The sequence below is a fragment of the Melospiza melodia genome, chromosome 21 (genome assembly GCF_035770615.1).
Source record: "Melospiza melodia melodia isolate bMelMel2 chromosome 21, bMelMel2.pri, whole genome shotgun sequence".
Lineage (NCBI taxonomy): Eukaryota > Metazoa > Chordata > Aves > Passeriformes > Passerellidae > Melospiza > Melospiza melodia.
In genome coordinates this window covers 10,735,045-10,761,837 of record NC_086214.1, presented here as the reverse complement: position 1 = coordinate 10,761,837, position 26,793 = coordinate 10,735,045, and the positions used below count along the sequence as shown (strand labels likewise).

Genomic DNA, 26,793 nt, shown 5'->3' with positions numbered 1-26,793 from the left:
CGCTCCTCCAGCCCTGACCGCGATTCTGATCAAAATCCCGCTCCTCCAGCCCCGATCCCCATCCCAATTGCGCTCCCCCATCCACGACCCCGGCCGCGATCCTCATCCCAATCCCGTTCCTCCAGCCCCTATCCCCACCAAAATCCTGCTCCCCCAGCCCCGATCCCCATCCCAATCCCGCTCTCCCAGCCCCGATCCCCATCCCAATCCCGCTCTCCCAGCCCCGATCCCCATCCCAATCCCGCTCTCCCAGCCCCGATCCCCATCCCAATCCCGCTCCCCCCCGCCCCGTTGTAAAGGAAGAACGAGGGAACGCACGTGGACATCAAAATAGTTTTATACAGATTATTGATCTCGGAATACAGGTAAAAAACAGGCGGCGGCGGCCGAGGGCAGAGCCAGGCCCAGCCCCGCGCCGCCCCCTCCCCTCCCGCTGCCCGGAACGGCGATTCAAGTCCCTTTGAAAATTACATTTATTTATCTGAAGGCACAAGTGCACGGAGCCACAGCGACAGGGACGGTGCCCGCGGGGACCGGCTCCTCTCGGCCCGGGGCACGGCTGGATGGACGGACCGAGGGCACGGGAGCCGCTCCTGCCTTCCCAAAGAGCCCAGAACAGCCCCAGGGCTGGCCAAGCTCCAAACGCGGATCTGGGGCCAGAGCCAGGCACCTCCCTTGGTCCTGCTGCGTAGAAAAGTCTCACACGTTTGCAAAATATCTCAAATCCACTCACCTTAAATATACATACCTACTCCCACAGCTAATTCCGAATGCATTCTGAGGGAAAGGGCCAGTTCCTAACAGGACTTATTGCTACAGGGACAAAGCAGGGCCAGCTCTGTCCATTTCCTGCTGCCAGAGCAAAGAAAGCCCAAACACAGCCCCAAGAGCCATTTGCAAACTCGACTTTAAATAAAACCTACTGTGTCTCTTGTTAAAGGAGGAACAGGTCAGAGATGAGGCAGGATTAATGCTACTGTGTGCTGGTGTCCTGCAGCCCATTTCAGGTGGAAAAGGGACAAAAAGGGACCAAAACCCATTCCTTGCTCAGCACAGAGATGTTCATGGCTCCTGCACAAGGCAACCAGAGCAGTTCTGGCACAGCAGATGTGGGACAGGAGCAGGGGAGTGCTCAGCATCACCATCTCCCTGTTCCCAGAACACCTCCCCAGCCACACCTTGTGTTCCCTGCAATGGAATTCCCTGTGGAACAGGGAATGAGGTGCACTGGTGTCTCAGGGTTCTCTCTGTCCCTGCCCAGAACCAGATGAGATGATGACACAGCACAGCTGCAGCCACGTGGCTCTGGAAGGGCATTTCAACAGGTAGGGGAGAAGAACAGCTTGTGCACCAGGTGACACAGCCCATGGGACTGCAGTGGGGCTGTTCCTCCAGAGGAGATCAGTCTGAGCCCTGCAGAGCAGACCCCATTGGATTTTTGGGTGCAACCCCTCCACCCACAGACACCACGTGCAGGTTTCACCCGTGGACAGCCCCAGAGCAGCTCAGGGCAAACTCGAGGCCCAAGGCTCCTGCACCCCAGAAACCAGGTCAGTGGGGCAAGAATTAAAAAAGAAAATGAGCAAGAAAGTAAGTGCCTATTCTAACCCCAGCCTTCTGCTTCTGCAGAAAGCACAGGAACATCAGAGATACAGAAAGGCTTTGGAAATCAAACATTTCAACCATTCTTTCCTTCTGGACACCCCTTCTATTCCCCTCAAATCCCTCAAATGTCTTGGGGATGTGTGCTGCAGCTCCTCTTTCCAACCTCCTGCCAAGTGCTACTCAAGAGGATTTGGCTGCTTTTCCCTTCTCCCTCAGCACAGTTCAGCCCTTCCTCACTCCCTGCACCACAGCTGCAGCCACACACACAGGTGGAGCTCCTGCTCCACACTCCAGGAGCAGAACAGAGCCAAGCCAGCAGAAAATCTGCTGCCTGCCATCACCAGCGCCTGGTGATTAGGTGGACAGTGGCAAATGGTGCAGGTTTTCTTCAGAATTTAGCACCAAAGTTGGGCCATGGATACTCCCATGACCTCTCCCTGCTGCTGCAGTAATGCTCAAATACAAAGCAGTGGTCAGATTTCACTGTTCCCTCCTGAATAGCGGTGGATTTGAGCAAAATTGATCAAGTTTTCTACAGATCAGTGAATCGATTTGCTTAGAACAACCTTCCAGCTGCTCTCTCAGGCACTGAGCTATTGGAAGATGAACATGAGACCCCAAAGCCAAGCCTATGACACAAACAAAACACAACCAGGGTGATGGGGATAAAGTTTCTTTGCTCCCCAGAAGTGAGGAGCAGCAGCATGGCAGAGCTGGCAGGCAGGGGAGCTCTGTCAGGCTCACTGGAGCTCTGACTCTCTCCAGCTCACATCAATGTCATCTCCCCCAGCCTTCAGGAGGGGGAAAGTAGTGACACATTAGAGGTGCTCCACAACCACTGCAGGCCACAGCAACCCATGGTGGGAAAAGCTGAGAATCAAAGGATTTTGGTTTTTTTGGGCTTTTTCTGAGGGCTGCTCTGCAGAATGTGGAGTCACGTGAAGGACCTGTGCTCCCCCAAGCATGTAGTGGAAAACATGAAATCAAAACAGGTAGAGAGAACTTTTTTGGAGTGTTATGACCATGACCCTGTGCAGGTCTTGGGGCACTTCCCCACCATCTGCTCCCTGTGCTGAGATGCTGGGGAAATGCTAAGAGCTCTGCTGGCCACCCTATTGAAGCTGCCTTTCAAACCACATCATACAAACCTCCAGATCTTGACCCAAAAATGTAACAAACCACGTCCCTACCTCAGAAACAGCCTCCAACACCCACTGAGTGCCTGCACACAGGAACAGAGCAAACAGAGGGAAGCTGGGAGCTGCCACCCACCCCTCTGGAGGACACATCCTGAAGCTAACATTTCAAAACTGACCCACAGGGATCGCCCCCCACCACCAGGTCTGGTCCATGGGAACCTCCTCTCCTGCCCTGGAGGTGTCAGTGTTTGCTGGAGTACAGTGTTTCTTCCTCAGTGTCTGTTTCATCCTGGAACTCGTGGCTCAGGAGGGATTTCTTGGAGCCAGTGGACATCATGCGGATCTCGTCCTCGTAGTCGTCGTGGTGCTGCCGGAGGCGGTGGAAGCCATCCTTGTGCCTGTTGGACTTGATGGAGCACACACACCAGATGATGCAGGCTGTGAGCACCAGGGCAGACATGCTGGCACCTACCAGAGAGAGGAGACCAAAGTTAATGCCACCTTCCCCCTTCCCGTGGCATTCACATTCTCTGAAAAATCCCTTTGCCCAGGGTTTTTCTCCTGAGAAGCTGGAGAGGCCTCAGAGAAAAGGGAAACAATTCTTATCTCATTTGCTTCTCCTGTGTTGTGCTCATGTAAAATGTGTTTAGAAATTGTTTACCCAAAGGTGATTGCCTGATTAGATTCCCCATGTGAGCTGTTTTGACTCATTGGCCAATTATGGCCAAGCTGTGTTGGGACTCTTTCTAGAGTCATGAGTTTCATTATTATCTTTCTAGCATTCAGTACCTTTTCTGTATTCTTTATATAGTATTCTTTAATATAATACAGTTTAATAAAGTAATAAATTAGCCTTCTGAGAACATGGAGTCAGATGCATCATTCCTGCCTTCGTCAGGGCTCTTTAATTACAATACCAGGCCAGAGGCTCCCAGGCTGGCCAGCATCTCTCCTGCCTCCTGCAGTCACAACCACTTTCTTCACTTCATTGTGACCCTGCTCCTTCCTCCTAGGCCATGGAGGACAGGAGAGCTGCTCCCAGAACAGGACACACTCAATTTTCTCTGTTTGACATCTAGGAGATTATCCCCAAGCTGCACTACAGACCACTGGGTCTAAACTCCCACACACCCCTCCCCAGCAGCTGCCACCTTGAGAAAATAAAATAATCTCTTCATGCTTACCTGATGTCACCTAAAAAAGCCTTGAAGAAGCAAGATCTCCCATGCACACAAGCTTTCCCTATTCCAGATATCTCAAAGTACAATTTGGACCTTACAAATCCCTGCAAAACATTTTATTTCCTCCCTCCCTCCTACCAAGCAGAACCAAGGGCTGTTGGATGAGTTTGCAAGGACAAGAGTGTGTTCAGAAGGGAAAGCAGGAGATGGCTTAAGCCTGCAGGCTGCTTTCCCAGTTCAGTGGAGAGTCTCTGTCAGCATGAGCTGGTACAGAATGCAAAGCTCCAAGCTTTGATAAAAAAACGTCACTGTACCTGCCACAGTTATAACCAGCTCTCTTGGCAGTCCAAAAATCCTGTTTTCTGTGTCAAACACAATGAACACAGAGCTGGGTGCATCATCACGTACAAAGACCTGCAGAAAGACATGAGAGGTTAGATCATCATTGGGGATCCAGAAAAGAGAGACATTTGTCATCTGCCTGGTCCTGCCCTGATCAAAGACAAGTGCCATGCAAAGAAAAGGCACTCCCAAAACCACCCTGCTGTGCTTGAAAGTTGCTCTCCATCCATTCTGTCAAGGCAGAAAACAGCTCCTGATGGCACCTAATCAGCAGCTAAACATAGGCACAGCCAGGCAGAGCCCAAACAGGGAAGAGTTTATGTGAAAGGAAATGGGGAAACATCTCCAACATGGACATTCACACACCTTGACATGTTTCTGCTGGTACCCACTGGCTGTTGCATCAATGCTGTGAAACCCTGGAGCCAGGAGCACGTGGAAATAGCCACCTTCCTTAGTGTACACCCTCAGGCCTTCATTCAGAACAATGGCAGCTTTAGCAATTGCCCTGCCACTCTTGTCTTGGACAATGCCATGCACTCCCTTGTGGACCTGAAACAAAGCATTTCAAACACTTCACATTCAGATCCAAGCTTACAGTGCTTTTGTAACTAAAATGAGATCTCTAAAACACAGCCCACTCACCATCCCTGACCCTCACAATAAATAACAGTGCAAGGCAACACAGCACAGATGTTTAAATCTTGTGCCCTGGTCACTTGCCTAAGCCATGAACATCTGTATTTACACAGCACCAACCAAACCACAAAAACTCCCCATGCTGTTGTCTTCCTTTCCCCCTCCCCACCACTTCAGTCCCTGCCAGAATTTCCTCCCACAGCCTGCAGCTCACCTCCACAAGCATGCTAAGGAGAGATTTCCTGTGGTCTGCCCACAGGCCAGGAAGCTGTCCAGCACTGGGGAAGTAGCAGCAGCCGGTATAAACAGTGATCTCAGGACACTGACCAAACGTCACGCTGAAATCCTGCCAAAAACAAAACCACAGTTACAAGGAAAGAGGTAACAAAAAAAAGCTTTGCAAAGTGCAGCTGGAGGGGGAGAAGCTTTGCCCAGACATCAGGACAAACATGCTCTTTTATTAGCAGAGATGAGGAGCCATGTGCCATGCAGCAGTACCTTCATACTACCCAGGTGACTGTGCCATTCTGAGCCACGGATCACTCCACCAGGAATATTCTCATCTGTGAGAGCAAAAACACAGCTGTCAGCCAGAGCCTGCCCAGCAGAGTCTGCCACAAGCTGACAGGGGGTTAAAGGATTCAGCCAAACATACCTGACTTATTTGGACAGCCTGGCTGGCCCAAATGCATCACTGGGTGGTTGTTTGCATACACAGATGCCAAATGCTTTAGTGTTTCTTTGTTCTCCACTGCAACAGGAAAAGAGAGACTTTGAGCATGCAACTCTCGTTCCCTGCATGGGGAAGATTTCCATTTTAACCTCATGATCCTGTACTAAACAGAGACACATTGTTTCAGGAGCATTCCTATTTCCCCTAACAATAAGGGGCAGTATCAAAAGCAGATTTTATACTGGTTCTGGAAAAGGAATGGTTGAAATACTGCTGTAGGCATAGAAACTGTAAATCTTCTGATCCCTAGCTGAACCCTGTGAGGTTTCATAGGTTTACTTACAGACTGTCAACTGCACACACAAAGGGCTGAACACAAAGGAGGCTACAGAACACCACGAGCACAAAAAGCCCTTACAGCACATGGCCACATGAACCTCTGCAGAGCCAGCCTGAGGGGAACCAGGCAGCTGGTCACACCTGACTGTGTTGGCTTGTCATAGGGGTAAGTGACAAGCAGAGATCCTCCATCCAGAGCAACAGAGAGGCTGAAATCATGCTTCAGGATCAAGTTCTCCACGATGGCTTTGGTCTCAGGCTCCCGTGCCGCTGAGTACCGGGTGTAATTGCCTATAAATCAGAACAACAAATAGAAAAGGGAACTAAGAACAGTTTCCTCTGCTGTTTGAGAGGCCAGAAGTACATCCTTTATGTCAGAAATTAGGTCTGCTGCAGGTATGAAAAGGCCTTTGTTAGATCTCAGCAGATGCAGCTGACCAATCAAGTAAAGCACCCAGCCCACTCTGTGCGTGGGGGGATTCATCTGCAAAGCTAAACAAATGTGCAGCACCACAAACTCCCCAAGCTATTTCCTTTTGTGTTGCAGAAGGTATTTCATGTGTGTTTGCTCACAACAATGTCACACAATTGACATTTTCTTTAGGAAGGAGTTAAGATGATCCCAGCCAAACTTGAGCAGAGAACATTTCCTGCTCAGGAAGGGTGGGCTGATACAGTGCTATGGTTACAGTTACATGGAAACCAGAAAAACATGGAAAAAGGAGACTCTTTCTGGGCAACATGAACAGAGAGCATTTTTTCAGAGATGAAAGAAATCCATTAAGAGTAAGAATACATCAGGTATTATCTGACCTCTCCTATTCCTAAATAACTCTGCTTTGTCTCCTGCGCATAAGGGACTGCAAATTGCTGTCTGTATAGAAGATCCAAGCTCTGGAAGCCTCCCAGCAGCTGTGCTGCCTGGAGCACTGCCTTGTTTACAGGCAAACCCTGTAACCCAAGGACTCCAGCCAACCATGGGGCAGTTATTTACTTGTGAAATCTGTGTCCAGATCTCTGCCATGAGCGTTGGTCTGGCCGATCTTGGAGGTGCAGCCTCTCTCCTGCGCGATCTCGCGCCCGTCGGGGTTCAGGGAAGGCACAATCACAATCCGGGTCCGGTCTATCAGCTGAGCAAAAGGAGAAACAGCACAAAGTGTAATTAGGAGGGTTCATTTCCCTGCATCTTAAGCTAGGAGCTGCAGTTTGAGGTTCTCATCCTGTGGATCACACACCTCCCCGTTACACATGGAACCACAGCAAGCCCCACACCGGTTTTGGCAGAAGGAGTCTCCTCCAGTGAGCACTGTCATTTCAGGCTACAGCTGGAAGGCTCCAAGGAGGTCTTTGGATTGGCCTCTCACCTTTGTGATAGCATCATTCTTCTTGTAGTTCATGCAAAGAAATTCTGCCAGTGTCAGGAGCAGCTCTGTCCCAACGGGAGCGTTCCCGTGAATCCCAGCAACAAAGCGGATCTTGGGCTCCTCAGGCTCGGACTCGTTGGGCTTGTTGGAGATTTCAAGGGACCAGATCTGGCGGAACTCCACACTCTGCCCCAAGCTGCCAAGAGATGGGAAATGGGAGGGTCAGCTCAGCAAGAGAACTGCAACTCCAGCCTGACCCCATGGAGAAATCCCAGTGTGGAAACGAAGTGCTGCCAGCCTCCAGCGGGAGGCCGCAAAGGCAAGAGAAACACAACCAGATCAGGGGCCAGATTTGCAGCAGCACTGAACAGAATTCACCCTCAACATCAGTTTGAGCACCAGCATCTGGGTACGGGTGTATCCAGGTCCAGATGCACACAATATCCAATGCTCCATACATCTCCATACAGCCTATGAGATCATAATAAATGTGGAATTGCTGGATCCTCTGTGCTGCCAGTGGTGGGTTTTGTTTTGTTTCTTTTTTCCCTTCAGAGCAGGACACATTTGGACATCAAACTAATTTACAAAGCAGGACAAAAGAGGCCTGTTCCCAGTAATGCAAGAGCTGTTGCTACAGCCATGCTGCTAAGTTGGCAAACTGAGTGCAGGGAAAGCAGGGAACAGGCTCAGGGCTGATGCAACTGCAGGGACAATAGAGGCTACAGATCAGCAAAGCAGCCTTGGCACCAGCAGGGACAGCACATGAGTACATTGTGCCTGGTTACAACAAGCAAATGAGGCCCTGGGACAAAGGGATTTGTGCTTTCTAAAGCTGACAGAGGGTGAGCGTTACAGGTCACAAAGGAAAGCAGAGGATGGCAGCAGCTGGTCTTCTGCAGGAGGGCACAGACCTTGGCCCAGGGCAAACTCACACAAAAGTGTCTTGCACTACTGAAATAAAATCTGGAGGCAGACAATGAAAAAAAGGCCATCTGAGATTTGTAAGTAAAAGCTGGTCATTTTTGCTGGGGACTCTTCAGCAGGGTGGATGTCAGAAAGGATTTAAAGAACAGACAAAATAGCAAGGAACAGAGATATTTGCAGAAATCTGGGATATCAGTGCTGGGAATATCACCAGTCCCAAGCATCCCTGGGGAACTAAGTCAGGGAACAACACATGGATGCACCTGTGAGGCCCTGCAGCCATTGCTCTGCTACCATGTCCTTACACATGGGGCTCCCCCCTCCTCAGAGAGCACAGGGAAGGAAGGGGTGAGCCCCCCATCTCTGCACTGTGTTCATGACTAACAACTTCCCAACATCCCCAGCCCAGGCTGCTGCTCTGTGTTCACCTGGTGAGGTTTGTGATGTGGGGGTAGTTGAGGTAGAGGCCTCGGAGGAACTCGGAGAGGTCCTTGTAGGGCCGGTATCTGTAGGGAGTCACATCCCTGGAGGAGGTGAGCAGGAGCTGCTCCAGACCATTCTCAGCAGAGAGATCCTTGATCAGGGTCTCAAACTCCTTCTCGTTGGGGTTGCTGGTGTCTGGGGTGTTCAAGACCAGCCCTTTCCCCTCTTCCACTTTGCTGTCTGTCCGTGAAAGGGTGAAGTTGACCTGCACCCCACCTTTGCTGTCAACTTCCACCACCTTGCTGAGTGGATCATACCTGCCCAGGGAAGAGAAGGCACAAGAAAACATCAGGCATTTGAAACCTTGGACAACAAACCAGTCCTGTTCCTGATTACACACCTACATGGGACTGCTACTGCTGCCCTGTCCACAGTGAGAGGCACAGAAATGAAGAGCAAGAACAGCTCAAAGGGATGTGGGAACGGCAGGAGGACAGGGAACAACTCAGGCCCCAACATGGCATTCAGCTGCTTTTGGCTCAGGTGTTCAGGGTTACATGGCAGACTGGCAAGACAACAAGTCAGGCTGCTTTAACACAGAATTTTGGCAGCACTGAAGTGATCAAGTCACTTTTGTGGGCAGCTGCCTGGAAGAGAATTTCCCCCAAAGACACCAAGTCCTCCACACCTAACAAGGGAGGATTGGGATTGTTGCCCAGTGCCAGGTGAGCAGTCTGACACCATGGCAGCCTCACACTGCTACCTCTGCACAGGCCAGGGGGCAGAGGAACACCCATGCCCACATGTGCTGTAGGCAGGCAGAGGTGCTGGAATACTCCTGAGTGGGAAGGCAGTCATGCAGCTGTTTGCTCCTCCTCTGGGGCTGGCTCACCCTCGGGCAGACGCTGTGATTTTGTACGTCCCTGGGACCAGCAGGCGCCAGAAGTCTCCATCCTTGTAGGTGGTCACGGGGTGGTTGATGTCAGCCACGCTGATGGTGGCGTTGAGGATGCCCCTCTTGTCCACAGCATCCAGCACAAAGCCCCAGACACCCTGGTGAACCTGCACAAAGGAGCTCTGCTGAGTGCCAGCCCCAGCTCTGCCTCCCACCCCTCACGTTTTCAGCATTCCCAGAGGAGCAAGATGTTCCAAAAGGGCTCAGGTTGGACTGGCCAGCAGCTGGCGTGGACAAGGATCACCTGATGAGGACAATGAGCAATTGTTTGGCTCAGGGTGTCAGCATGGCACTCTCTACTCCACACCTTTGTTTGCACACCCCAGGTGTGCAGCACCAGCCCCACTTAGATAGGAAGAAAATATGAGGGACATTCCAGCCTCAGGAAACCCAAGGCAGTGGTACATAAAAAGCCCCCACCTGCATCATCTGGATGCTATTTCCATACAGATTTTTGGTATGTTGAGAAGAGAGAGTATTAATATAGGTTCTGATGGGGGTGATTTCTGTAGAGCAGGTAGCCAGGAGAGCTGGCCTGACCACCCTGTTCATTCTCCCTTGTCTAAAGCAAAGCCCAGAGGGAGCTGGCCTGAGGTCAGGGCACCTCACCTGTTTGATGAACTGCAGCAGCGAGCGCCGGTTCTGGGCCCAGTACTTGGGCAGCTCCTCAGCCCTGGGGTATTTCACACAGCCCAGCTCAATGGTCACTTCAAAGCAGTTTGTATGTAAGTAATTCCAGTCTTGCATCCCACCTACAACAAGAATGTAAAAGCTTTGACTTCTGAAGTACCACAGCTCAAAAAAAAAAAAAAAAAAAAAAAATCAGCTATCAGAGAAAGATGAAGCACAGACTTGAAGGGAAAAGGCTTTTACACAGGGCAGGATTCAAGCTTCAAAGGGATGCCAAAAGAGCAGACAAATAACCTTCCTTCTTGTAAATACCTTTCATGCTAATAAAGTGCTGTAAAATTTTATGAAGCCGTTTTGCTAATAGTCAGAGAAACTACACTATAAATTCCTTCCCCTGGGAATAACTTTATTAGGGTACATTATTTAAGAGATTATAAAAGAAACCTGAGTCCCATTAATCTGAGCTGACCAGTGCAGAGTTCCTGACTGAGCAGACTAAATTATTTAAGCTGCACATGCATTAAGCTGAAGACAAACAGTGAGGAGATTTCAGGTGTGCTTTACCTGGAACATTGTACCACTGAGCCCCATTAGTGATGCCATGTGGGAAGTACTCAGTGGGGTACATATCCTTACAAGGGCTTCCTTGGTACATCTTTGCATTTTCCTATAAAACAAGATGCAACATTAGAAGGTGAGCCTGCACTCCACAACCACAGGAACTCTTGTTGTACCCTTAGTCACACATTCAGGGTTACCAAACACAGATGTGTGTCTATCACTGCAGCACTGGCTGCACCCACACCCAATCCCAGCCCAGATATCCTTGCTCTCTCCTCCCAGCCCATGAGCAGCATTTTCCACCCCCCTTCAAAGGGCCTGCACAGAGCTCTCCTCCCTCAGTGCCTGCAGACAGAGCAAGCCAGGCATCACTCAAGGAATGGGAGCCTCCTGTAGGATCCTCCCTCACCCACAGTGCCTGCACCCACCTCCACCAGCTGCTCAGGAGGCTCCCTGGGAGCTGAAAAGGAGTTTCCCATTTTAGCAGGATGTGCCCATTTTCCTGTTAGAGCTTTACCTTGGAGTAGGCAAGTGCCAGCTTCTGGAACACAGCATCATCTGGGGATTTACTGTATATGGCTATTCCTTGTTCATCATCATCGAAGGGGTAATTAACCACCAGGGAACCTGCAGGCAAAGCAAGCTTTGGCTCATACTTGGGTGCTTGCCCAGTGATCCCTTAGCATAACAGTGGAAATTTTTCTCCAGCAAGTGCCAAGCCTTCTGTTTCTCAAGACTTGGCATTAAACAAAGCACTAAGCCCAGTGGATAGAAGAGACAGAAGCACAGGAAGAGATAACACCACACCTAGTCAGGAAGGAGAACCAAAGCCACAACAACATCAAAGCTTTGGCTCTTACATGAAGGAGGGCTGAACACAACCACATAATAATTGCTTTCACAGAAAAGTGGAAGCAAGGGGAAGAATTTCCCAGAATATGCATGGTGCTTTTGACCCAAATGATGCAGTTTTTCAGCTTTCTGGAGTTTATTGCTAAGGGTTTCCCCAAGAAAGCTGCACTAATAGCACCACAAAACCCCAGACACCACTGCAGCTGGAGACCTGCCAGCCCCCTCACACCCACACATGACACTTCTGCTCTACAAACCAAACACAATGGCAACAAAACATCCACCTGCAAGTTACCACAGCTACAAGCCAGCAGACAAACTGTCTAGGGAGTAAGCTATAATACACAGAGATTTAATTTAGAACACTCCAAAAGGATAATTTAATTACTGCCAATTTCATAGTTCTGCCATGCGATTCAAGGCAGGGAACCCTCAGGATTGCATTCACTCCATAAATGCTGCAAAGCCCTTAACAGCCACAGCTCTATATCCCATTCCCAGACCATCTGCTGAGCAATTGCTGATAAGAGAGTCCATCCCCATCTCCCAGATGCTCCCTTCAGAGAAGTGGTTGGGATCTTCCCAGCAGCCGCCTCAACTCCCTACAAATATGTTTGGGCACACAATTTTCACCCTCTGTTTCCAGTTTCTGCTCCATCTTGCAGCATGAGAGCTCCCCAGCGCACATCTAGGACACCCTGGAGACCTCCCTGCAACTCCCACAGAGCCCAGCACAGAGGAAGGAGCTTGGTTTGGATGTGGTACCTCCATGCAGGTTTGCTGAGAGCACAAAGGGGTAAGACTGGAGCCAGGCCATGACAGCACGAGTTTCTGGCTGGGGAGGGTCTGTCACATGGAAAAACTGGTCTGGAAAGTTCCTGTTCAGGTCATAGTTGTTGCTGTTGTTTCTGCCAACGGTGCCTCCTTTGTCTCCTGAAAATGAAACACAAGTTCAAGCCCTGTGAAGAGGCTTCAACCTCTTATTATAGAGTTTACAAGTAGTTGTTGGTGAGGAGAGCAGAGAGCACAGCAGTGCTGGCCCCTTGCACCCAGGCCCTGCCCAACAAGTGGCCTGCTCTGTGCAGCAATGCCTGGGGGCCCTTCCAGAGGGTGTTTGCTCAGGCTCTCAGGGCAGTCAGACCAGCAGCAAGGCACTGAACCATGAACAATCTCTGCAGCCAGATGTCACGACCACAGAAACCTCAGAGCTCACCTTCTCAAACCAGCCAGACAAGTTCTTTGTTAAACCCAAGCAGAGCTCTGCTTCCAGAACGTGATTCTGGACAGGCTCTGTTCTGCCAATCTGCAAGAGCCACGTAGCTCTAAGACTTCCCTGAAGGATGTTTTTGCCAGTTTCAGCCTCATGGTGAAAGTCTGTGTTATCCTTGGACAAGTGCTCTGCAGACAGCCTGGCTCCCACACTGCATTTACTAAGAGAATGGACCAAAGCACAGCAAGCAAGAGCTGTGTCAAAGAAATGTCTTTTTTCCAAAAAAGCCCTGGATTAGCCACAAACCATCAGGGGACCCAAACAGGGGCAGCTCACAGCCCTGCTGAAGTATAAGAGCTCTCCCCAACAGCTTCCAGCATCCATCAATCACGATCCACCCACTCATCCCACAGCACACACCAAGTCCCTTCCCAGCCTCCCTGTCTGGAGAGCACTCCTGCTCCAGCAAGGCTTCCAGATTTCCCAGGGAGTCCATGAACCCAAAGGCTTGTTCTGAGAGCTAGGAACCCCACAGATTTTGGCACAGACAGCAGTACCTTCCTGGGACTTCTCGTAGCCATCAGGGTTCATGGATGGCATGATGTGGATCCGTGTGCTCTGCACCAAGTCAGTCACTTCAGGATCTGTGCCAAAGTTCTTGCAGAGGTACTCGATGAGGTTCAGGAGAAGCTCTCGCCCCACAACTTCATTCCCGTGCATGTTACCGATGTACTTGAACTCTGGCTCACCTGCAGACACATGGTTACACCACAGAAACAATTATAGCCACTATGTTACAGCTTGGAGCCACCTCACCACCCTGAGCATAGCTCTTGCAAGCTGGGCGGGAGGGCATGTACCTAAAACTCACATTTCTGCTCCCACAACCCCAAAAAGAACAATGTCTCATGGAAATCTCTTTGTCCTTCTTCCCCAGAGCTCCATGATCAGAAAAGATGTCCCCAGCCATGCTCTAACACCCCTGCACTCACCCTATTATAAAGGATATCAAAAGGAGCAGCTCAGTCTCTCGGGAGAGGCGCCAGCTCTGCCTCTCCCAAGGGCCACTTGCACTTGTGTCACAGACATCTTTTATGAAAAATCCTTTCCTTAGGATTTTTTCTCCTGAGAAGCTGAGAGGCCTCAGGAACAAAATGTAAATAATGATTATCTGCTGCTGTGGAATGCAACACGTGGATCTGTGATTGGTGTCAGAGTTGTTTCTAATTAATTCAAAGTGACCTGGCTCGGACAGAGAGCCTGAGACACAAGCATTTGTTATCATTCTTTCTTTTTCTATTCTTAGCTAACCTTCTGATGAAATCCTTTCTTCTATTCTTTCAGTATAGTTTTAATGTAATATACATCATAAAATAATAAATCAGCCTTCTGAAACATGGAGTCAGATCCTCGTCTCTTCCCTCATCCTAAGACCCCTGTGAACACCATCACACACTTGTGCCTTGCTCAGGAGGATTTCCCACATCACCTGCTTCGTGGACACCAGGGTTGTCAGAGATCTCCATGACATAGAGCTCCCTGAGCTCCACGGACTTGCCCACGGAGTAGAGGCGGGTGATGCCCGGGTACTCGTTGGCGTAGCGCCGCAGGAAGATCTCCATGTCCGAGAAGTGGTGGTGCCTGAAGTCCACGGGCTGGATGGGCTCGTGGGCAGGGGTTGGGTTTGGGCCCTCAGCCTGCACAGGGGTGGGGGTGATGGCAGTGACAGGGGCAGGAGCTGCTGTGAGCTGGGTGACGTTAGGAGCTGGTGGCATCACAGTGGGCTGCAAGGAGAAGTTCACTTCTGCTGCATCTCCCTCCTTCACCTCGATGTTCTCTTTGGTCACTGGCGTGTAGCTGTGGAATAAACAACTGGTTTCAGCAAGGAGGCTCTGCAGAGCAGAGGCCAAAACTCCCTGCAGTCCCTCCATCACTCCAGCCTGCTCCCCCCAGCCCAAATGCACTGGGATGTTAATGACTGAGAGATTCACAGGGACTCATCCCACTGCCACCAAACCCAGCTCCACTGCTGTCCTTGCAAGAGTCCACAGGCTCAGCAGGGAAAAAGCCCCAGGTGTATCTCAGAAGGCAAGTTACACATCCACACCCAGGCTTGGGACAACACAAACTCCTGTTGGGGTAACCCTACTCCACTTCCCTTTGCACAGAAGTTGCAATTTGATACAAGCAGTGAAACAGAAGTTGACAGGAATTCTGTGCACTCAACAGCACCCTGCTGCAGGAGCAAACACAGCTGCAGCTCTGAGCTGGAACCATTTACTGCTGCAGCTTCCAGCCGAGCCCCTTAAATTCATAAGGTGCTTTGAGGGGGGGGAATTCAAGAGAAGGAACAGGAGCAGCTGGCAGTGTGGGCACAGGCTGCCACAGAGACATTACCCCATCACAAAAGCAGTCACGTTGTAGGTCCCAGGCACCAGCAGCCGGTGGTAATCACCAAACCTCCCTGCTGTGATGTTGTGAGCAATACCAGCAACAGCAATGGTGGCATTTTCCAGGCCAGCTCCTGTGACTGCATCCCTCACAAAGCCCTTCACACCAATGTGCACCTGAGGAAAACAATGACAGGGCCTGGCTGAGGACAGGCAACATCAGGGCAACCTGAAAGGAAACATCCTAAGGCAGCAATACCCCCTCAAGCTTCCCCAAATGCAGTACAGCAGGGCAGCTGCCAGGCAAAGGCACCCAAGGGCTCAGGACTCAGTGTTCAGCCAGACAGCAAAGACAGGAATTCCAGCATGGACTGGGAAGGCAGCAGGATCTCAGAATTTACCCTCCCTAACTCATCAACTCCCTAAGTCATCAACGTTGGCAAACTGCAATATGAACATAGCAGTGTTACAGGCCAAATTCAGCTGCCTCTGATCCCAGCCTAAACTGTCACCTACTCAACTCATACACAACATCTAGAGACAGCCTGGCAGAGGGCTCTGCAAGCCAGGCTCTCAGCAGTGAGGATGCTTGTGAACATCACTGGAGATTCATGGCACTGAGACCAGCCAGGACTTTGCATGACTTATGGAGACCTGCACCAATCAGTCCCTCTAACACTGCACCCCACAAGAGCAAAGCTCTGTCATTGTGGGGCATGTGGGAGCTGTGGCAGAGAAACAGAGAAACACAGCAGCTTTGTAACCACTGACCTCCAAACAAAGCTGCAGCACCTGCGTTACCTCACACAGCACACAAAGCCATGAGGGCACCTGAACATGGAGCTCCCAGCCCAGGATGGGCTGCACAGGTTTCACAGCTGCCACCCCACACCCAGCCCAGCCCTCACTACCTTCTCAATGAAAGCCAGAAGAGACTCCCTGTTGTTCTCCCACTCCTTTGGAAGCTCAGAGGTCGGTGGGTATTTGCAGCAGGACAGCTCCAAAGTGATCTCAAAGCAGTTGGCCCACACGTAGTTGTAATCCTGCATCCCACCTGAGGAAAGGAGGCAGAGATGTCCCAAGAGCAATGCACACACGTCCCACCTCAGGATGCTCTTTCTCCTGTCCTTCAGCCCCACACAGCACCTGCCCAGGATGCTGCCTCAGCTCCAGAGACAGCAGCCTAAGGAGAAAAGTCAGGTCACATTATGATGACACCCTGTGCTGCAACTGGAACACTGGGCCATTCAAATCAGCCACAGGCAGCTCAAAGTGACAGTCCTTTTGTCCCACTGCTCCACCAGTTGAACTCACCAGCTCAGCTCTTGGGAATTCACACAGGTTCATTTTACATTTGCAGACATGACAAACCCCATGTGCAAGGGCAGGCACACCAGATCCTGAGCATTCCAGCTGCCAAGTCCTTCCCTGAGCATTCTAAGCTACCTCAAGATTTGTGAGGTCTGCCTGCAAGAGAGGTTACTTCACTCAAAATGAGTTTGAGGCCTTTGATAGAAAAGAATAGCAGACTATCAGCTTGGGAGCTGGCAGCTCAAATCTGCACACTGGAATCAGTTTCAAGGCCAACTGTTCTCCCAAAAGGCTCTTAGCAAAACCACAAGTCTGTGAAACAGGTGTCAGAATCACCCTGCTAAACCCCACCACATGACAGCAGCCAGATGACCACATGAAAGGATTGCTCCCACCACCCAAGCAGGCAGTTGTGTCAGTGAGGAAAGACATCACACCATGTTTATTGCATGCTCACAAACTCTTCTGGCTTACACAAACTTATTTGGTTATAACACAGGCAGACTGGTGGGTCACAGCCTTGGCCACCACTTCCTAGACAGCTCCAACCCAACCTGTACAGCAGCACCTGCAGCCTCCACACTGACAGTGACTCCTGCCAGGGTCACCTGGACACAGGGGCCCACAGGCTCTTCTGCATGAGTTGAGGGACCTGAACTGACCCTCACAAGTCCCTCTCTCAGAGAACAGCAATGCATTTTCTGCACAGGAGGCAGATGTCAAGTCCAGGAGAAGGAAAGCAGAGAGCTGTGGCAGATTTGCAGAGCCCCAGCAGGAAGGTCTGTTAGAAATGCAGATTTTGTGCACCCATCCTTCGCTTGGCCCACTGAAACACTGCATCAGTGCTCTGCCAATAGACCTCATTTCCTCTGAGCAGTTTCCTAATCATCCACAAGCCCCTCGAAGTGAGGGACCCTCTGTGGCACTGGCCAATGAACCAGCCAGAAAGGATCAATATCCTGATGCAAACACACTGCCTGGCACTGGCAGGGGCTGTGCTAATGCCTGGGCAGGAACAGCTGAAAACCAGCAGCACTGACCAAGCAGAGGAGGTTTCTAGCAGAAGTGGTGGCCCAGAAGGTCACAGTCCACTGCCCTGAATCCAACAGCCCCACTGCAGCTGGGTAAAGCAGGACTAACACCATAAAGTAGGATTTAGAACAGGGCCCTGGGCAGATGTGTGGGATGGGACCACAAAGATGTCCCAGTTCCTCTCAGTTCTCCTGGGAGTGTGCTGCTAAGGGAACACGGAGCTTTTATTGTAACAAACCAAATGTCCCTTGCAGCCAGAAGAGCACTGCAGCTTGTGCATGGCTGACATCAAAACAGGAAAGAGACTTTCCTGTCCAGCACAGGGGGTCACAACGTGCTGGAGGACTTTCTAACTCTCAAACTCAGTTCAAGGGGTTAGAGAAACAAGGGCTGTGGGTCTGATCCACCCTCAGCTTCATTCAGCTCCTGTAAGCAGGCTCAGAACAGGCACAGCAGGCAGCTCTCTCACCAGTAAACACCACGCCGAGCCAAATGATTTGCCAGCCCATAACCATCTGCTCCTAGCAGGACGTTAATGCACTTGAAAACACCCAAAAACGTAAACCAGAGCCATTATGAAACATATTTAGTGCTTCATCTGCCATTCAAGCAAATTTAGGACAGATGCTCACCCATAATAGAGCAGCAACGGACTAAATTAGAGCTTGCTACATCAATTCTGGTAAAACTGTCTCTTGGAGAAAGTAGTACACTGCATTCTTGAAAATTTGGATTGTATCCACTGCACATATTTGGCCTTCACACAGCTCTGTTGCAGAGCAGGACAGTTATTTTTACAGCATGTGGAATTACGTATTTTCCCACATACCATCTGCACAGCCTCCCCTGACTATGCAGAGACCCAGAGGGGTAAAGAGAGCTCTGTACTCAGCCTGCCATGAGCAGGGCACTGCATTCATGGAGCAGAGCAGAAAACACACACCTGAGGGAGAAAACTGCCAGGCTGCAGTGCTTCTACTCTGTTTGGGTAATGTCTGGGATAACCCCTTGGATTTACTTCAGCATTTTAACCACGGGGTGTCTTTCAGCCCACACTGTGAAAAGTTTCAGCCTCCCCATGAAGCACCACTGCCCTTTTTACCAGTGAGCAGCTTAATGGCACAGCAAGTCAGCCCCTGGCTGGCAGCAGGTCACAGAAATGCTCAGAACAAATCTCTCTCCTGCTCAGATCCACTCCCTGAGCATCAGGGCTGCACTTCAGGCAGGGATCCCAGGCTCCAGCAGCACAAACACTGCAGAGCTCACACTGACAGGGGGGCCTCTGCTCCCTGCCAAGCTCAAACCAGCAGAATGCAGCTCCCCAGAGTCAAGCCTGAGGATCCAGATACCATAAATACTCCACGTGCCAGGAGAAGCCTGCCAGGCCAGCCAAGAAGGGCTCTATTTTCAAACTGCACTATGCAGAAAACTGATTCCAGCTCTCACTGGAACAGACACCAGCAGATCAGGAACCTGCAGCTAAGTTAAAGCAGGGAAACAATAATTTCTGCTCTGCAGAGAGAGCAGATGGCACCAAGCAAGCTGGAGACATGATTCAATACATGACACAAGTTGCTGACTCTGCTCAGAACTGATTGTCTCATAGCACAGGACTGAGTGAGCACCAGCAGCAGCACCAAGCAGGCAGAAGAAAATTCTGGTCCATTAGTCTGCAATCATTAAAACCCAGAGGAGGTGAGGTTAGGGCCTCCAACTGCAGCAGCTGCATGACCCAGAGCAGCCCAGCCCAGCAGCCTTTTCTCAAAGACAAGGGCAGAGTCTCCCCAGGAGCTGCACCAGCACAGCCCTGCCCAGCACCTCATGACAGGTATGAAAAGAGGCCTTAAGACATTCAACCCACCAAGCCAATACTTCTCTCAAGAAGAAAAATAACTGCAGAAAGACTTTCATGAAAATACAAACACAAAACCAGCAAATTGTGAAGAAAGACGTGGCTGAGAGCTTCTGCAAGAGCTCACTCTGTGTGAGTGCCCTCTGCCATGCCCAGGAAACAGAGGCCACCACAGGGATGCCACCCTGTTCTCAGCACTTCTTTTAACTGCACTGAGCTGGATGCCCCCAAAAGCTGGTTGGAAGTTCAGTGTGGCTTGGCTGGCAACCACAATCAAAACAACCCAGTAAGCACACAGGTAACCAAGACCCACTTTCAGCCTGAGAAGTGTCTCCCAGTAGACACCAGAAACACCTCAAACACCTGGACATCAGAGGGACAAACTAGCAAGAAAATATATTTTAGGAAGGGACTGCATGTAAAAACAAACCTTGCAAGGCTGCCCACAAAATATGCTCAATGCTGAATTTAGTTTCTGATCTGGATCTCTGAACAACACAAAGGCAAAGCACATCCTGCCCACAGCTGAGAGTGGTTTCTCAACTGCTCTCCATACCCCAGCCCAACTCTGCATGCATTCCCTTGATCTGAACCAGCCACTTGGTAGTTAAAACCCTCATAGGTTAAAAAGGAAGAGAAAGAGCATGCACACCAGAGATAGCCTCCAAAAACATCCCAGTCACCAATGTGCTTATCTACAGCAGCTGGAATGCAGGAGCCAAATTCAGCTGTCTGGCAGAGATCCATCTTCCTCTGTGCACACTTGACCTCAGCAATTACTCCCATGGTTTGTACTTGCCACCTCGGTCTGACACATGTAAGAGGCTGTTTGCAAACTCTAATGGAAGTTAATGGAGCCTGGCACCAGCATAAAACTGAGCTGGTAACTCTGGGACAATGAATCCCGTGGCAGTTTGCTCTCCAGCATGTTTGATTTCACATGATAAAATGTGGCAGGAAAATTTCCACCTGTTGAAACACTCTGTTCCCATTTCTTTGTTTTTCCTGGCTTTGGTTCACTTGGAACCTGCAGGAATCTCTCCTGGCACAACCTGATCTGGAGGCCTTGAGCACATGCCCTGCACAGCTCACAGAACCAGGAGCTCTGGTTACCCACCTCTAGAGCTCAGCTCAGGGACTGGGGTTTCCCCAGCCTCACTCCACCACACATTTCAATCCTGCAATCCCTGGGAAAGGCCTCCTGATCCAAGCATGAGCCTCTGCAATCCTTGGCACAGAGCTGAGCAACTCAGATGACTCAAAACAGCCTCTGATGGTTTTGGTGCTTCTGTCACAGCACTTACAACTGACTCCCCTCTGCCTGCTCCGTGTCCACCACTAAAAATAAACATTAAAACCTGCAGCCCCAAAGGGGTGAACTGACACAACATCAAATTACATGCATGGTATTGGTCAGCTCACCCATGCTCTCCCTAGGTTACATGTTACACGAATCCCTTGGCTCTGGGGGAACTCTGCTGTCACCCTGAGCAATGTTCCACTCTCAGAGCCCTGTCAGTGCATCCTCCCTGCAATCTCTGCCCCTGAGTGCCCTACAGCCATCAGTGCTGAGCCCCAGCCTGTGGCTTGTCACAGAGACAGGGTTTATTTCTGCAGAGGCTGGGTGCTGGGGGCTATTGGATAGATGTAAACCACAGTGACAGCAGCACAGAGCAATCTGGTCTGCAGTTCACACCTTTTATTTCCTGTGAAAAGAAAGTTATGCCATTTCTTTGTACTGATGGCAAAGCAAAGGCAGCCTGCAAGGTTCACACATCAGTGCCACAGCCACCAACCAGCCCCACAGCCACCCAGGAGGATGAAAACCTCATCCCTGCAGTGAAAAATGCAGCTCCTTGGGGTCAGGAGAACACAGACCCAAAGCTCTGGAATAAGTTTTCTTTCAGAGCACACCCACCCCACTTCATTACGAGGACAGAGCTGCAATAAAGAAACTTCCCATGCAAGGTGTTTGCCCAGAGCAGCCACCACAACAAGGCAGCACAGATCATCCAGGATATCCTGTTCCCTCACAAGCCAAGTCACCAGATTACACAAACTTTCCTCCTGCTGGACTTCTCACAGCAGCAGAATGAACCTTGAGCCTGCAAACAGCAGGGTAGAGGGAAGGAGACAGCTGGTAGAGAAAGAGATCAAACCACATCTTATTTGAACACAACATCTTATTTGCCCAGTGAAACCCTGGGGGATGACTCAACCACTGCTAAAATTCAAGCCTTCCTCTTCCAGCTGAGATGATGTGTTCAGGCCCTATAATGGATCCCTCTCCAGCCTCCCCAAGCAAGCTGGATGCAGAATGAACCCAGGACTCTGCTGCAAAGCCATGTTCCAGAAACACACTGTCTTACCAGAAATCATTAAGCTGCAAGCTCTGAAGGATAAACAGCACTGCCTATCACTGCCTGCTCAGCACTTCTGCCACCACCCCTCAGCCACAGCAGAAGGGAAAAAAGCAGAGCAGCACAGCAACACAAATTCTGAGATCATTTCTGCAGCTTTTTTGCTGCGTTCTCACCACAGAAGTTCCTGCCCTGCCTGTACAACATCCACCAAGGAGCCACAGCAATGGGGTAACCTGGGAGCTCTCCCATGAGAGCTTCTCCTCACATGAATTATTATTTAAATTTTCAACCAAACCACCACACACAGAGCAACTGTGTGGCTGAGCCAGGCCTGTAACCTCCACCTGCACAGGCAGAGTGGTGGCACCAGGAGGTTATTTGCTCCTGTTCAGCTCATTTCCATGTGCAGCTGCACCATGGAGCATGGAGGGATCAGGAGCTCTCCTAGAGGCCCCTGCAGGGCAAATCTCAGATCCCTTCTAGATCTCCCACACAGGTCATGCAGGCTGTCACCTCCCACACAGGTCTACGAGCAGAGCAGCCCATGGAAAAGCTGCCAAGAACTCCTTGGTTAGCTCAGAACACATCTAAATTTCACACAGTTTTACAGCAGGTTATTCTAGAATCACAAAATTACAGGCTCAGAGGTTAAAAGAGCTCACAGAACATTGGTATTGGTTTAATACCGTTAGGAATCATTTCCTCTTTCCTGTATCAAAATTTAGCAACTGTCAAGAGACCTACAAGAATTCATTTGGCACATGAAGCCTCCCACGTGCAGGACAACTCTCCACTACACAAGAGGGTCAGAAAGAACCCCTCAGTTTGCTGTGATCTCTTCCCTACAAACACCTCCCAGGCTGTTACTCATCAGCTGGTGTTCCCACAATGCCACCTCTCTCCATTTCAAGCTGCTAGAACACATTAAAAATCTAAAAATACCACTTAACCCCCAGAGCTTTCCTCTGTGACAATCACCACTGGTGTGGATGGGAGTTCTGAGGTGAGCACAGCTTACCTTCCACGTCATACCACTGGGCACCATTTGTGATGCCATCTGGGAAGGTCTCTGCCTCCTCTCCAGGGCAGTTGGGTTTGCCAGTTCTCATGATGGGGTGGTGTGAAGCATAAGCTTTTGCCAGATATTTGAAGACTTCATCATCAGCTGATTTACTGTAAACTCCTGTGAGCCTGTGCGTGGGCGAGTCGTCGTAGGGGTAGCTTGCCACCACAGAGCCCCCGTGGAGATTGCCAGAGAGCAGAAACCTGGGGTTGGGGAGGAAAGGGAAGGCAGAAAAAGTCAGACTGGAAATATTGCAACAGGAAGTTGGCTACAGCCACCCAACCAGTTATTCTGCTGCTTCACCACCCAAATCACGCTCTCTGGAGCCCCCAAAGTCTGGTGTGGATTAATGAGGCAAAATGCACACACTGGGAGTGGAATCAGTTCTGAACAGGTTTTTTTCTGCAGCCTAAGGCCAAGCCCCAAAACTCGGTGACAGACACAGCAATGCACTCTTGTCAGGCTCTGAGGACACCTGGTATGTGCAGCAGAATTAACTCACAAATAAAATCTGGATGTGAAACAGAGTTGTTAAAATCTCAAGTCATAAAATATAACAGGGCATGGCCCACATTTCCCTTCAGTCTGATCACAGGCTGCACAAGCATTTCAGTGAATCCCAAAGGTAATTTTCTCTGTTCTCCTCTTCCCACCAAACACAGCACTGAGGGGAAAAAGAACTCTCCTGTGCATTTGCTCAAATGGGATTTGGTTTCCAAGCAGAGGTAATGTGACCAATACCTCTACCTTGCTTAAAATAGTGCACACAAATTGCATTACACCCACTATCTCCCTTTTTAATCAAACAGTTCTGTTTACCCATTCATTTTTCTATCAGCAGTTATGTTAGCCTAACAATTACACCAGTATTAGCTGGTGCTGCCAGGCAGAGGGACACACAAAGCACCACGTTCTTCCTGTTGCACCCTGGCTGAGGGTGATAGCAAATATAGGTGGGAGAGCAAATCCCACCTCACATACTAAAAGAAAAAAAATTAAAAAGCTCAAGGAGTTTCCAAAATTATATAAAGAATGCACACGAGTTTCTCCAGTACCTAATTTTGTGCTGAACCAACCCTGGAGGGATGTCAGTGCAAAGTGCTGCACCAGAGCTGTCCTAAAGGATTCTCAGGACAAGAGTTACTTCTGAAGTTTCTGCAATTCCTCTGCAGCACCATCCCCATGGGCACTGCCATCCACCAGGCGTTAATGAAAATCATTTGTTCACATAAATTTCGTTTCTTAAACATGAGCAAACACTGCAGGATGCTGAATGTTTTGTGTGTTGGTTGGAGTCAACCAACAGCTCTAGAGTGCACTGTCACCCCTCTCTTCACCTCTTTCTATCCCTACTTTGGGAAGAGGGCCACAGTTTGCTGCAGTGCATTGCTGCTTTCTCTGCACAATTTCCCACAGTTGGCTGCATTGACCTTTGTAGTCTGGACCTTACAGAGCTCCCTGAAGAACACACGGCAAGTGAAGAGTCAGTGCCCAGCTTGGGCACTGCATTTTCTGGGGCTGCCCCAGACCCCCACACCAGAGCTGGGCTTTAAAGGCACCATCTCCTCTCCTGGGCTGCTGCACTCCAGGCACAGCAGCTTCACCCTGGGGTATCCCTTAGGATGGAGAGAGACAAACAGGTCAGCAGGGATGCTCCAGACTCAGCCCCACGTGCTTCAATTGAACTCATGGGGAAGGCAGCTGCACAAACAGGGCCTGTCTTTGGCAAAGCTGCTGCACAGAACATTATTACTAAATCCAGGGAATTTCACATGCAACACAAAGATGAGGGGAAGAAGCCCTGTCCAACACAATTTGTTAACATGGTCATACATAAATGCTTAACCCCAAATATTTCCAGCATCCCACAGCTTGTGGAGTAAGCATTATTGGCCCTAAGAGCAAGACCCACTGACAAGCTCACAGCAAAGCAGGTGAGAAGTTTCCAGCCACAAACTCGGCGAGATGGGAGACCTGCAGATGGCCATGGAGGCCTGAACACCTGGGGGTGTGCAGGGCACACGGGCTGTGCCCCGCGGGGCTGCACAAAACCTGGGGCCACCAAATGCTCCCCCAGCGCAGGATGGTCCCGGCTGCAGGGGGACAGGCTGGGGATAACCAGGTGGGGATAAACAGGTAGGGAAATTACTTCTCCTTTTCTCCCCAGGCTTTGCTGGGAAGCACCGGGAAGGGCTGGAAGCTGGAAGACACCGTCGGGGAGTGAATCCGAGGGGAAGCGGGCACAGGGGACGGGGCAGAGGGGGAACCGGGGCAGAAGGGGCCGGGCAGCGCTCACCTGTTGCGGCGCATCCAGTCGATGAGCGCCTTCACCTCGGGCACGGGCTCCAGGTTGGGCTCGGCGTCCCCGAACTGGTCGGGGAAGCTGCGGTTGAGGTCGCGGCCGCGGCTGTTCTCCCGCCCGCTCTCGGCGCCGCCGCCGCGGCAATCGCCTTCGCGGGCGCGCTCGAAGCCGTCGGGGTTGAGGCTGGGCAGCAGGTACAGGTCGGTGGTGTTGAGCAGGCGGACGATGCGCTCGTCGCCGCCGGCCCAGCCCAGCACCAGCTCCCAGGCCAGGCGCAGCAGCAGCGGCCGTGCCAGCGGCTCGTCCCCGTGCATGTTCCCCACGAGCTTCACCTGCGGCCGCCCGGGCAGGGCCGCGCCGCCGGCCGGCTCGTCGGGCCGCTCGGGGCCCAGCCCGGCCGTGAGGCGCAGCACCCACAGCGGCCGCTTCTCCACCGACTGCCCGATGCTGAAGAGCCGCACCAGGCCCGGCGGGGCCGTGGCCTCCAGCGCCCGCAGCGCCTCGCCCAGCTCGGCCGAGTGCAGGTACCGCAGCGCCTCGCCGGGCGCCGCCGCCGCGGCCTCCGCTTTCTTGATGTGGGGGGAGCGGGCCGGGTTCTGCAGCGAGGGCGGCAGCAGCAGCGCCCAGAGGAGCGGCAGCAGCCGCGGCATCGCCCGCAGCCCCCGCGCCGCGCTCGCCATGGCCCCGCGCACGCCCCGGTCCCGCGGCGCCGCTCCGGGTCCGGGCCGAGGGGGACGGTGGCGCTGCCCCGGGGGGCGGGACCTGTCCCGGTGCTCACCAATCAGCGGCGCCCGCGGGGGCGGAGCCGTCCGGGCGGGGAGGTGAGGGACCAATGAGAGACGGCGGTGGCGTTACGTCACGGGGTGGGTGTTGCCGTGCGCTGCGGCGCCCCCTGCGGGCCCCGGGCCGGCCCCGGTGCGGGGCTCAACGGGAGCGGAGCGGGGGCACTCGGGCTCCGAGGGGCTCCCAGGGCACGGGGGGTTCTGCCCTCCCTCAGGACAATGCGGCCTCTCGCTCTTCGCGCCCGCTGTTTACCCTCACGAACGCCCCTGCATGAGCGGTTCCATGGCGCTCACCGCTGCGGGACAGGCGGATCAGCCAGCACAGAGTTAGTGCTGCACAAACAGCAGCACCGGGCGATGCCCCGGTGCCTCCGAGGGGTCACGACAGGCCCCATGTCTCCAGCGGATAAAGCTGGAACACAAACCAGGAGCTGGAGAGGAAGGACGGGACATGGCCTGGGCACGGTGACAAGCTGTGGCTCACGGGGCACAAGGTGTTGCTGCTGGTGCCTCCGTCTTCCCCAGCCCTGAGGCAGCTGCCTGCTCAGATCGGACCTCTGGGGATTAAAGACATCCTAACAGTGCGATGTTTGCATTGCATGTGGCTGTGACTGCACAGCCATGAGTACTTTGGTACTTCTCCATCAAATTCCCTTTCTGAGGCAGGTGAGATGACAAGGACTAAAGGCAGGACACCTTACTCTGCTAGCATCACTTTGCAGTCCATAAAACAATGGAAATGTCCATCTCCAACAGCAGTTTCCTGCCAATTGCTGTTTAACTTTTCAGTAGTATCTCATGTACACATCTGCTTCCCAGCTCTGGCATTTCCTGCTGCAGACACAAGCCCCAAGTCTA

General features: G+C 51.5%; 1 protein-coding gene across 1 annotated transcript; it reads right to left on the bottom strand.

Moving 5' to 3' along the window:
• Positions 1–319: 319 nt before the first annotated feature.
• CPD (carboxypeptidase D) lies at positions 320–25,833 on the bottom strand. The gene is made up of 21 exons (XM_063174086.1): positions 25,148–25,833; positions 22,807–23,054; positions 16,142–16,284; positions 15,238–15,407; positions 14,330–14,697; positions 13,398–13,589; positions 12,396–12,563; positions 11,296–11,405; positions 10,782–10,884; positions 10,197–10,339; positions 9,525–9,694; positions 8,638–8,949; positions 7,283–7,478; positions 6,913–7,048; positions 6,060–6,209; positions 5,562–5,657; positions 5,405–5,469; positions 5,121–5,252; positions 4,634–4,819; positions 4,240–4,339; positions 320–3,212 (listed from the first exon to the last, which is right to left on the bottom strand). The coding sequence occupies exons 1-21, from the start codon at positions 25,831–25,833 to the stop codon at positions 2,986–2,988; spliced, it is 4,101 nt and encodes a 1,366-aa protein (XP_063030156.1). The 3' UTR covers positions 320–2,985.
• Positions 25,834–26,793: the final 960 nt, after the last annotated feature.

Coding starts and splice junctions, on each gene's coding strand:
- CPD (XM_063174086.1), bottom strand. CDS start 25,833: ATGGCGAGCGCGGCGCGGGGGCTGCGGGCGATGCCGCGGCTGCTGCCG. Junction 7,479..8,637: donor CACATCACAAACCTCACCAG/GTGAACACAGAG, acceptor ATCTCTTGGCAG/CTTGGGGCAGAGTGTGGAGT. Junction 4,820..5,120: donor TCCTTAGCATGCTTGTGGAG/GTGAGCTGCAGG, acceptor GCTTTGTTTCAG/GTCCACAAGGGAGTGCATGG.